This window comes from Papaver somniferum, chromosome 1 (assembly GCF_003573695.1).
Source record: "Papaver somniferum cultivar HN1 chromosome 1, ASM357369v1, whole genome shotgun sequence".
NCBI classification, from domain to species: Eukaryota; Viridiplantae; Streptophyta; class Magnoliopsida; order Ranunculales; family Papaveraceae; genus Papaver; species Papaver somniferum.
In genome coordinates, this window is record NC_039358.1 from 133,457,746 (window position 1) to 133,468,966 (window position 11,221).

The following is an 11,221-nucleotide window of genomic DNA, read 5'->3' on the forward strand; positions in this document are numbered from 1 at the left end:
AAACTAAAATCATAAAATTTAAAAAAAAAATTCAAAATCAAAATCATAAAACTAAAATTATAAAATTAAAAACTAAAATCAAAGTCAAATTCATTTCCATCTCCACTTCAACTAATTCTTCTTCTTTTCTTCTCAACCCAATCCTATAAACTAGGTTTTAGTAACGTAAAATTGCTCAAAAATTGAAAATTTTGAAATCAAAATTTTCCTGGTTTATCAGAATCGGTTAACGTTAATGTATATGTGATCCGATTACAAATAGAAAATGTTTGTGTTCATACCCACAAAGACCGATTGTCCTTGATATGTTTTCTGGTTCGAGAAATTTGAACCAGAATCGGATTACATTAGCACTTATAAAAACTGATTGTTGATGTATAGTGTTAGAATCGGATTTTATATGAGTGTCGAGTAAACCGATTGTTGTTCTCAATTTTTCTGTATCTTTTTTTGTTAGAATCGGATTACATGAGCACTTTTATAAATCGATTCGTGTTGTGCAATGTCAGGAATCGGTTTTTATACATGTATCGTGTAAACCGATTCTGGTTAACCCTTTTTTTCCCAGTTAATACTCGATGATAAAATGAGTATGAAATCATACTCGATTTCATTTCGATTACAAATCAAAATGAAAATAGTTCTGTACTCGAATTGAAAACGAGTATAACTTTATACTCGAATTAAAAACGAGTATAACCTTATATTCGAATTGAAAATGGGTACAACTTCTTAAATGATCTGAAATCGAGTATGAAGGCATACTCATTCTTAACTCGGGTATAAAAATGAATTTTAATTTTATTTAATGTTTAATAACACATAAGCTACAGATAAATTTTCTTTTTTTTACCCACAATCGGTTTATGTTCATGTCCATATAAACCGATTCTGGATAATCGGTTGATTTTCATATCCATATAAACCGATTCTGGCTAGAAGCAAGTTTTAAAAACTCTCTGTATGTTTTTGAGGTTACAATCGGTTGATACCAATGACAATATAAACCGATTCTGAGTTGGTGTTCTTCAAAAAAAAAAATTAAATTTAAATTTTTTTCGTATTCAAATGATTCATTAACACAAATTGATTTCACATCTAACACGAAATTTTATCACTAATTATCCAAATTAACACTAATTAATCAGGGGTAATTTTGCCATTAAAAATAATTGGTTAAGGGGTTTTTCATTTTACTTCAAAATGTCTCTTTTTTGTCACGTACTGATAGGCCCAAATTAATTCCTATAGGTCCCAATTTAGCCAGATAAACTAACGGGAACTATATATAGCTGATTTCTAAGCCATTTTGTGTCCCTAAAATATACTTTACACTTTTTTTGTTGGGATATTACAGATGAAATTGACCAACCGATGAGTAACCGACATCTGAAATTCCAGTTAGCTACATATTATAGTAAATATCCTTTTCAGTCATTTTTAGTCAGGTACATATAGGATAGAAAATGGTGCTCAGCTTTCTTTTCAGTTTATCTTTTGCCGTGTTCTGTGTATATATAGTGCATATACTGCTGCTGGCTGGTCAATTCTTAGCTAGAAACAGCAATTAAATTGGCCTAGTCCCCCACCATAACTTGATGGTGCCACCAACCATTAAAAAAAATAACCCAACACATTCATTGGTTCATTCATGATACAAGCCAACAAATATTCCTGGGGTTTGATGCAAATTTTTGATCGTATCCCCTCAAACTTACTTTGTTTGCTGAGGAATCTATCTACTGTTATTAATTTAAAAAGAGAATAGAAAGATCGGAGGCACAAATTGAATGGATAGATTTGAGGATCATAGATTAAGAGGAAGACGGAACATCTGACGCGCCAGATTGGATTGGGGTTATTCCTAAGAAACAAATGGGCAGTACCAGAGAAATCCATTTTTCACTGTCAACTAAGCACATTTTATTACTTGGATCATCATCAATATATTGTGCAGTATTCATGGGGTTTAGGCACATACCTTAGTCACCCATGAGCTTAGCTTATATACAGTACATTATGCCTTCATCCTCTGTGTGGTATTGAGGAGATTCAAGGAGAGCATATGATACATTAGAATTTTGATGTCTTTAAGCAACTAGGCCTGCTTCCTCACTATCTGGTATCACAATGTCAAGCCTCATCATGGGCTTGTATATATCTGGCACTTTTGCGCCAGCCTGTATACACACTTCAACGACGGCAGGTGCTTTACCGTAGAACCTCTTCAGTGCACCTCGCAATGAAGGTCCCGTTGGGTCCCGCACATGCCATACATAATTTGGTGGGACTACTTCATCGACTGTTGCGTCTTGCCATCCATGCTTGCCATCTCTCCATTGGTGCTTGAATTCCCCGCACAACTTAGCATTGTGACCCCAAGGACCCACGTGAACCTCTGGGCAGTAGCCACATGCCTTCACCGAGTACTTCTGCATCAACTTCGTCACACCCCACCTCACAGTCTCATATGCATTAAGAGTGTCTTGGGCAAGCGTTGGTACATCAGACGCTGCTGGAGCAGAAAACTGCCCAATGTGGCCCATGTACGTATCGAGCTGCAGGAGTGGGTAAGATGAATCTCCAGAGGATTTTGGCTTAGGATCCTCTACAAATCCACCTAAATCGATCACCTTCTTCCCCAGTATTCGAATGGGTTTGGTTCTTCTCCGTGAAGGATATTCTGGTATTTCTACACCTGCTTGTATGCACAGCTCTACAACAGCTGGAATTCTGTCGTAGTTGAATCGGGTCTCATGCTTAATGCGCCGGCCAAAGGGGTCATACTGGTGGTATGCTTCCATAGGGAGAAGGACATCGTTGACGGAAGCCTTGACCCAAGTGTGGTGGCTTCTGCGGTGAACATTCCCTGGACCTTGACAGTCCTGGATCCGGTGACCAGTCTGACCCACATGGACTTCTGAGCATATGCTACAGCACAAGCATCAATATTATTAGGACCAAACCAACAAGTTTTTCATCTATCAAGACGAGGTAGTTACAAGCAAACCATGATTAAACTAAGTACCTGCAGCCATGGGCAGGAACAACATGCAGGAGCTGTGCAAGGCCTTGTATCAAAACCTTCCAGGCTTCAACTACCTTATACGCAACGGGAATCAAATCAGGAACGAGTAATCCATTCTTTGGCGGCTCAAGAGGCTTCTCTATTCCCCTCTCGAAAAGTTTCTTGTCAGCTCTTGCAGCCTGTTGGATTTTCTTCAGGGGGACTGGATATGGTTTCTTCTTTTTCTTAGACAATATGGGCGGGAGATCCATATTTTGAGGATATGGTACTGATCTCTTGAGTATAGGATACTCTCTCTCAGCCCCACCAGCACAACAAAAGGTCCCGGCTTTTGGGGGTCGATTAAGTCGAAGCTCTTGGTGCCAAAACTGCAACCAAATTAAAACCCAGGTTAGAAGTTTCAAGACATAATACCAAAGAAGCAGTAACACCATATATCACCAATTACTGAGAAAGAAAGGAGAACTTTTTATTTGAAGTTATCGGTATCAGAAGGATTCTCGGACACCGGCTGCAAGACCAGTACAACAAAATTATCTCCTTGACTCACAAATTAAAGTTCGGTGTAAACATTGTTTCCACAATAAAGCAACCATGTTAGGCAATACAACACTGGCAGCATCAGATTTAGCGGATGTATATACTATGTAGTAAAAGTAGTCCAAGCTATGGAATAATCCCTTCAGTGTGGATATTCATCGAATACGTTGGGTTCATCAGTACCTGACTATCCTTGTAATCAACTAAAATTACCACCAACAGTTCGATATATATGTAAGAATATTGATCATATCAAATTCCAGAGCCAGAATCAAACAACTACAACACACAAGATAATTAATTCAACCCATTAAAAGAAAATAAAAAACAAAGGAGAGTAACAAACCTTGAATTTTATTGGGTTTAACTCCAGAAAACCAAGACACACACCTGATTCCCACAAACAGACATAAATGTTAGAATCACAAGTGAAAGACGGGAGAAAGAGAGTAACTGAGAGAGAGAGATACCTTTTTGAGGTGTACCCCATGAACAAGGGATTGACGCCGAAACTGACTGTAGCTGCATCTGTTAGGATTGGATAATCTGAGAGTTAAGTTGCACTAATGGAAGATAGATCAACTTATTTCAATTGGATTGACAAAAGGAGGATCAAAGTTTCATATTTCCCAGACCCAAATTGTAATGAGTACCCAATATTAGCGGGAAGGAACTAATAATGACTTACTAGACTGTCATTACAGTAGTTATAGTAAGCTATTCTTCTAGATTTAAGACTATTACTAATTCCTATCTTGAGTATGTCTTTATACAATCCTACTCCCTCCGTCCTTAATTAGATGACCTATTTGGTTTTAAGTTTTGTCCCATAAATAAATGACCTATTTTTGTTACTATAAGAAATATGTATAATTTGATAGTTATGTTTATATTCGTTACGTAGGTGTTTTAAATGTTTTTAAACGATATAAAGTTTACGAAAAACCGTGATATAATTTAAGAAATAAATCATTTCTAAGTTTTACTAACATCCTTATCTTAAAAATTGTGCAAACTCCAACTAGGTCATCTAATTAGGGACGGAAGGAGTATATTTTATTTTGTTATTAAACTTTAGCTTCACATCCAAGATAGTATTTTCTTTTTTTTTATTTATTCAAAAGATAATTTATTTTAAACTTGAGCAGAGGTGTTATCAAGCTCAACGTACCAAATTACATCAGGTGGAAACCAATCATAATACTCAAAACAAGCACTCTCCTCGTTAAACTTCTTTGCGAGAGCATGAGCAACCATGTTACAATCCCTATTTAAAGAATTTATGTTTTATCTTTAATATGATATCTTAAATGCTCCAACGAACACAAGGATCCACATTATGTAAAGAATGGACTACATTATCATAATCTAACTCAAAAACTACATTTCTGTAACCCTTACTGATTGCTCAATCTACAACATCCTCCGTAACTACGCATTATGCTTCCTCTGCACATGTTTCTGGATCAAAATCTTGATGGATGAATCTCCCTCTAGCTCTAAGGCATTGTGTTAGAGCATAGCTCGGTTGAACTCACCAAGCGTTGGTATGTCAAGTTTGGTTGTCAGATTTTAGTATCAAAACTCATCTAGAGTCGCTTGATTAAATACTAGAGTCAACTTCGTTTAGGTTAGACTAGAAAGTCTAGGAATACTGAGACATACAAGTATTACTCTGAAGGCCCGAAGAATGACAAGAAGTAACGAACTACGACGACGACATCATTCTTCCACTTGAGGTTAGTAATACTGACTTGAACTTGTTTCATTCCTAACGTATCTTTCAAGTCGTGCTATATTGAAAACATAACTGTGAACCTGTATATACTGTATATTATATATTATACTCTAGTGATATGACATGATCATAATAGTATGATCATAGTATTAAGGAATTAGACTACGAAGTATAACACTTATCTTTTGAACTTCGCAGATACGATATCGACATAATCTTGTATACAATGTTATGATTATGTGTAAGAGTTATGGTGAAGATTTCATCACAGGAAACAATGTTTTACATTTGTTCAAAGGAAGTACATTCATGAACTTATTTTGTGAATCGAAAGGAAAATCAATAGGATTATTGGTCTTGTTATTCATTGCATATCTTTGGATGACCAATATGTGTGAGTTGGTAGAACGGATCTTAACTTAGGTTATGTATCTTGGTATAACCGATCACAATGCCTAGACTTATGATTTGGTATGACCGGTCCTGGTAGTTGGTGTAACCGATCCTAAGTAATCACCATGAGATGGTATGATCGATCCTTGTAATTGGTGTGACCGATCCTAGTAATTGGTGTGACCGATCATAAGTGTTGTGTGACCGATCCTTGTAATTGGTGTAACCGATCCTGGTGATTGTTGTGACCGATCACAAGCAGATACCATATTTAAGTATAACCGATCATAGTGAGTGGTATAACCGATATGAACCCATGTATGTAACTTGGAAGGACCGATCACAACTAACCACTGTGATTTGGTATAACCAATCACATAGTAGTCTTGGAATACTGGCAAACCAATTCTAAATTTGTTTGGAAGTGTAGCATAACCGACTCCAAGAAGCAATTCCATGTAAATATGAACTAAGGATTTGTAGTGAAAAGATGTCAACATACTTTGAACACGAGCAATAACTCTTATCATTTATTGTTCAAAGATATTCCTTGGTACTCAAGGTGATCCTGTGCGGAAATAAATCAAGAATCTTTTCATTAAGGTTTTTGATTTTATATGCTTTAATTACCAACAATTAATGCATAGCTCTAGAGAATAAAAATTAGTAATGTGAATTTACTAATTAGAGATTCTCTATTGAGAGATTTCGGAAATATTGGACCAACATTTATTGGAATTATGAAAACCGAATTTTGCAATTCATTGTATATCTTGAGAATATTTTCGGTTTTGGAAATTCCTTGGTGTCCAAATATCCTTGGTCTATAAATACCTAAGTTTGCATTTCTATCAAACTATCCTAAGAGCCAGACAAACTTCATTTCTTATTGTTTCTGGTGGAGTCGTCTATTCGGAGAGGAAAGTATCATAATTAGGTGAAATCTCTTACGACCGCTCGTTTAAAGACTTATGTGGGATCAAGAAGCTCTACGAGTACCGTTGGTGGGAAACTAGATAATTGCAGTGTTATTAGTTTTCGATTTGATTTGATTGACTAACGGTTGTTGAAATTTTGATTGCACCTAGTTTTTTTATTCTTGAGAATCTTCTCTTCTGATACAAGATTCACTTAGACTAGATCAAAATATCGACGTGATCTTTAGAACTGTTATTAGATCTAAAGACATCTTGTGATAATCTATTGTAAACAGACTTTGTTCTGTGCGTGATTGATTACAAGAGATTTAAGTGGTGTTGTGCAGGTTTTGAAGATAAAAGAAGATTTGAAGAGGAAGGAGAATTCTTATTATTTTTCGTATCTTATGGATTTAGTGCACAAACCTTGATCGGCTGGGATCCAACTAGAATCAGTTTATCTTTGACAGATCTGATTGATTAGTTGCGTGATATCGGCATTCTCTATATTTCTATTTGAGATCTATATTAATTGAGTGTGAATTTATACTTGGATATTTTGGTAGTTAAAGTTAGATTGATCTAACCAGAAAAAGGAGTTTATTAGATTAAATGAAAGAGCCTTTGTCGACTCATTTATATCTTTAGCAAGATTGATTAGAGTGGTTACCAAACAGATTCTTCCTTTGCTGTTTGGAATACGATCCAAAGGACTTGCTATTCACGTGTGTGACTCTAGAAGTCGAAGGCGCAAGGATACTGAGGGAACTAAGTAGCTAGGGGTAGTCTGCTTGGTCTCAACTATACGAAGTTGGTATTATATTTTGTATAGAGGCTTAATTATGAGAGTATTCAAAACTGGACTAGGTCCCGGGGTTTTTCTGCATTTGCGGTTTCCTCGTTAATAAAATCTTGATGCGTCTTTCACTTTGATTTCCGCATTATAATTGTGGGCGGACTTGGTGAAAATGCCACTCTTGGAAATGGGTTTTCAAGAGTGCCACCCTAACCTCAAACCTACCAAAAATGCCACTATATGACATTTACGCCCCTGATAGTAGAGGACCCTTAGTTGTTTAATATTATTTCCAACTTTCAAAACTTAAAATAAGTGTTTCTCTGTGTGGTTTTCAGCGCAGGGTCCTGATGAAAGAGTCTGGACTCTTTACCGGACCCTAACATTTTTTAAAAAAAGGGAAAATTAAGCTCAGGCCCAACCCATGGATAACCCATAATATGAGGCCCTTAATTAAAAGAAATTTAAATCTAGGCCCCAAGTTATTAAAGGACATCCATACCCTTTTATATATGTGGTAATTGAATTATTATCCTTCCTTTTGATGGTCTATAAAAATATCCTTATCACATAATAATTATGTCCCTAACAGACTTTACAAATATCCCTAATGTCATAATTGAATTTTTTTATTAAAAACTAAATACCAGTAATTCCATATATAGCCTTATACGTTTTCTTCTTCTTTATTTCTGATAACACAGAAGATAAATCTTCATCGCCTCCATCGCACCACCACCATCTTCACCATTCTCATCACCACCACCGTCTCAATCACCTCCACCACAACCAGCAGCACCAATGAGGATATTTATTAGTAGAGTCATCAACATCTTCGTTTTATTTTCAGATCTAATATAGAAAACTCTCTCTATTCTCTTTCCTCCTCTCAACATTACCACCACCACCTCTGCAATTACCACCACTTCGCCCACACAGCCACCTTCACCGCCGAGAAACAAATTGATCATCCAAGTAAATAGGTAATATTTTTGAGTTCATGTTCTTCCTATTATTTTCTTTTTCATTTTTAGGTTCTGTTTTGGGTAATTTTGATTTTTGTTGTTCATTTTAGGGTAATTTCGAAACGGAGATTTTCAATTTTAATTTATTGAAGATCTAATCCATTGATGTAATTTGAATTTATATGTTTATCATTCTGTGTCTGAGATTTTTTTTCGAATTTTATCCATCTTCTTCTCGTATTCGGTGACCACTCACCATAAAATTAGGTTCTGATATCACACTAAAAGAATATTTGGCAAGCAGTTCGTGTAATATTGATGTTGCTACTTCTTTAATTAGTTTCCAGAACAAATTTTGTTCATTATCATTTATTGTTGTGTTGTTGATATGTCATAAATTAAAGATCAAGTGACAAAACAAATGGAAGAACCAATTAAGGACCAGGAGGAGGTGTTACGACTAGTAAGCCTACGATTCAAAGGTTCTATTTTAGAAAGGATGGTAAAATGATACGGTTAAATGCATTTAGAATTTATATTTTGTCTTGTTTTAGGAGGCCCCAATGTACTGAAGATGTATGTATGTGGATTTCATAAGAATGCTAAGAAATGTGTAGCCGATATGTTCTGGAAGTATCTTAATTAGATTGTCGCTCATCATTCCCTCACAACTCAATTCTTCTTATTTGTTTTGAAGGAAAATGGGTAAAATGTTGAAGTTTTGTGTGTAGCTTCGGATGAAGAGATTGGTCTTGAAGTTGTTGATGTTTATGAAGCTACATGTGATGATCAATTGTTGTTGTTTATGAGATGCCCATTATGGGTCAGTTTTCTTATTATGAAACATTCTATTGTTAGTGACTAGGGTAAACGTTACTGACTGGTTTCATTATCTATGTACAGGCCAACAAGTTTGGAGGGATTTTTCTTGGGCATGCACTATTCACCCTTGAAGTTTTACAGTGAGTTCTACTTTTGTATTATGTTTGTATGGTATCGGAAAGCAGTGCTGGCGAATTGTGCGATAAAATAGGTAAGAGAAATATCTTACCAACAACACTTCATGTCAGTATTTTAATTTTTTTATGGGATCAACTATGGATGTTGATCACATTTATGGATCAACTCCTGGTGTTGATCCCATATAATATGGGATCAATTACTATTGTTGACCTTATTTCCTTGTATTAGTATCATTATGCTTGTAGTTTAAATGTTTGCATTTTGTAGATGTAAATTCTCCAAATGTTGAATTTGTGGTGCAATGGTAGCATGACTGACTCCATGTCAGATGATGCGTGTTCGATTCACGCCAAGTTCACTCGTTCGTATGTCAATTTTTTCTGTAAACTTTGGTTGTCGACTCCATTTACATGGATCAACTTCCATTGTTGATCGAATTTAGGGGATCAACTAATTTTGTTGATCCCTTAAATTGGATCAACTTATACTGTTGATCCTTTTTTTTTTGGATCAACTACTGTTGTTGATCCCTAAATTGGATCACCATAAACTGTTGATCCTTTTTTTTTTGGATCAACTACTGTTGTTGATCCCTAAATTGGATCAACATATGCTGTTGATCCTTTTTTTTTGGATCAACTATTGTTGTTGATACAAAATACCTAAACCAGTAGTGGTGGTGGCGGTGGGTGGTAGCGGCGTTGGATTGGCGGTGATTTCATCAGTGGTGGTGTTGGCGGACTGGTGGTGTTGGCGGTGGTGGTGGCACCAGTGTTGGTGGCGGACTGGTGGTGGTGATGCAATGGTGGTGGAGTGGTAGTGGAATATTAGTGGTGGTGGTGGTTGGTAAGTGGCGGTCGTTGAACGATGGTGGTGGAATGGTAGTTGAATTTTGGTGGTGGTGGACGTGTGGTGGTCCTAGTGGTGGTGGTGGTACGGGTGAAGTAGTAGAGGAAGAAATTTTTTCCATTTTGAAATACAAGAAAATATTATATGGGTGAGGGTATTAAGGTAATCTAATTTTAAATGGATAAGGTTATTAAAAAGTAGGGATATATTTATTGTTGTATAAGGATATATTTGTAGGATATTAAAACTAGGGACATATAATTAATATACCCTTTATATATTGTCAAGCCCATAATTAAATAAAATTTAAATTTAGGCCCAAAATTATTAAATCTAGGCCCAAAATTATTAAAAATACAGTGTGAATGTGTAAACAGAAGTTACACATGCATATGCCATGTGTATCCAGAAGTTACACATCCTTATACCAAGTGTAATGCAAAGTTACACATCAAAAAAATAGACACAAAAAAGAACGCATACAAAAAATACATGTATCACTTTAATATTTATGGTGAATGCATAAAACAAGATATCAATGTTTTCAAAGTATATGCTACTTCCTACTAGCAAGCATTTGTAACACCACTCATAACTTCATAGCACAAAATTAAACATTCCAAACAATCTTCTAGTAAAAGTGAGACATGAAATAGTTTACTTCCTTGTGAAACGATGCTTGGTCTGTCCTCTATAACTTGATTGTTTACGATCATAAGTATATCATGGTAAAGAAGATGAGTTAGTGTCAGTTAAGTAGAAGTAGTTACCTTCGATAGGAGCCGTAATTTGTGCTTCAATACAAGAGAGAGTTGTCAACAGCAGCAACACCACCACCACCAGAGAGGTAGTATTACTAGTATTGTTGTCTTAATAATATCATCACCTGCAGATTGAGACACCAATCCAAAACATCAATTGATCTTCATATTTTTCTCTATCATCTCAAGTCTTACTTAATCATACCTCCTAACTCATACAAAATGTGTAATCAGCTGGTATACATACAAAATGCATGTGTAATTGGGAGTT

General features: G+C 35.8%; 1 protein-coding gene across 1 annotated transcript; it reads right to left on the reverse strand.

The window, feature by feature from the left end:
* Positions 1 to 1,935: 1,935 nt before the first annotated feature.
* On the reverse strand, positions 1,936 to 4,266 carry LOC113301415 (APO protein 1, chloroplastic-like). Its single transcript, XM_026550201.1, has 4 exons — positions 4,039 to 4,266; positions 3,915 to 3,958; positions 3,029 to 3,396; positions 1,936 to 2,931 (listed from the first exon to the last, which is right to left on the reverse strand). The coding sequence occupies exons 1-4, from the start codon at positions 4,094 to 4,096 to the stop codon at positions 2,091 to 2,093; spliced, it is 1,311 nt and encodes a 436-aa protein (XP_026405986.1). The 5' UTR covers positions 4,097 to 4,266; the 3' UTR covers positions 1,936 to 2,090.
* Positions 4,267 to 11,221: the final 6,955 nt, after the last annotated feature.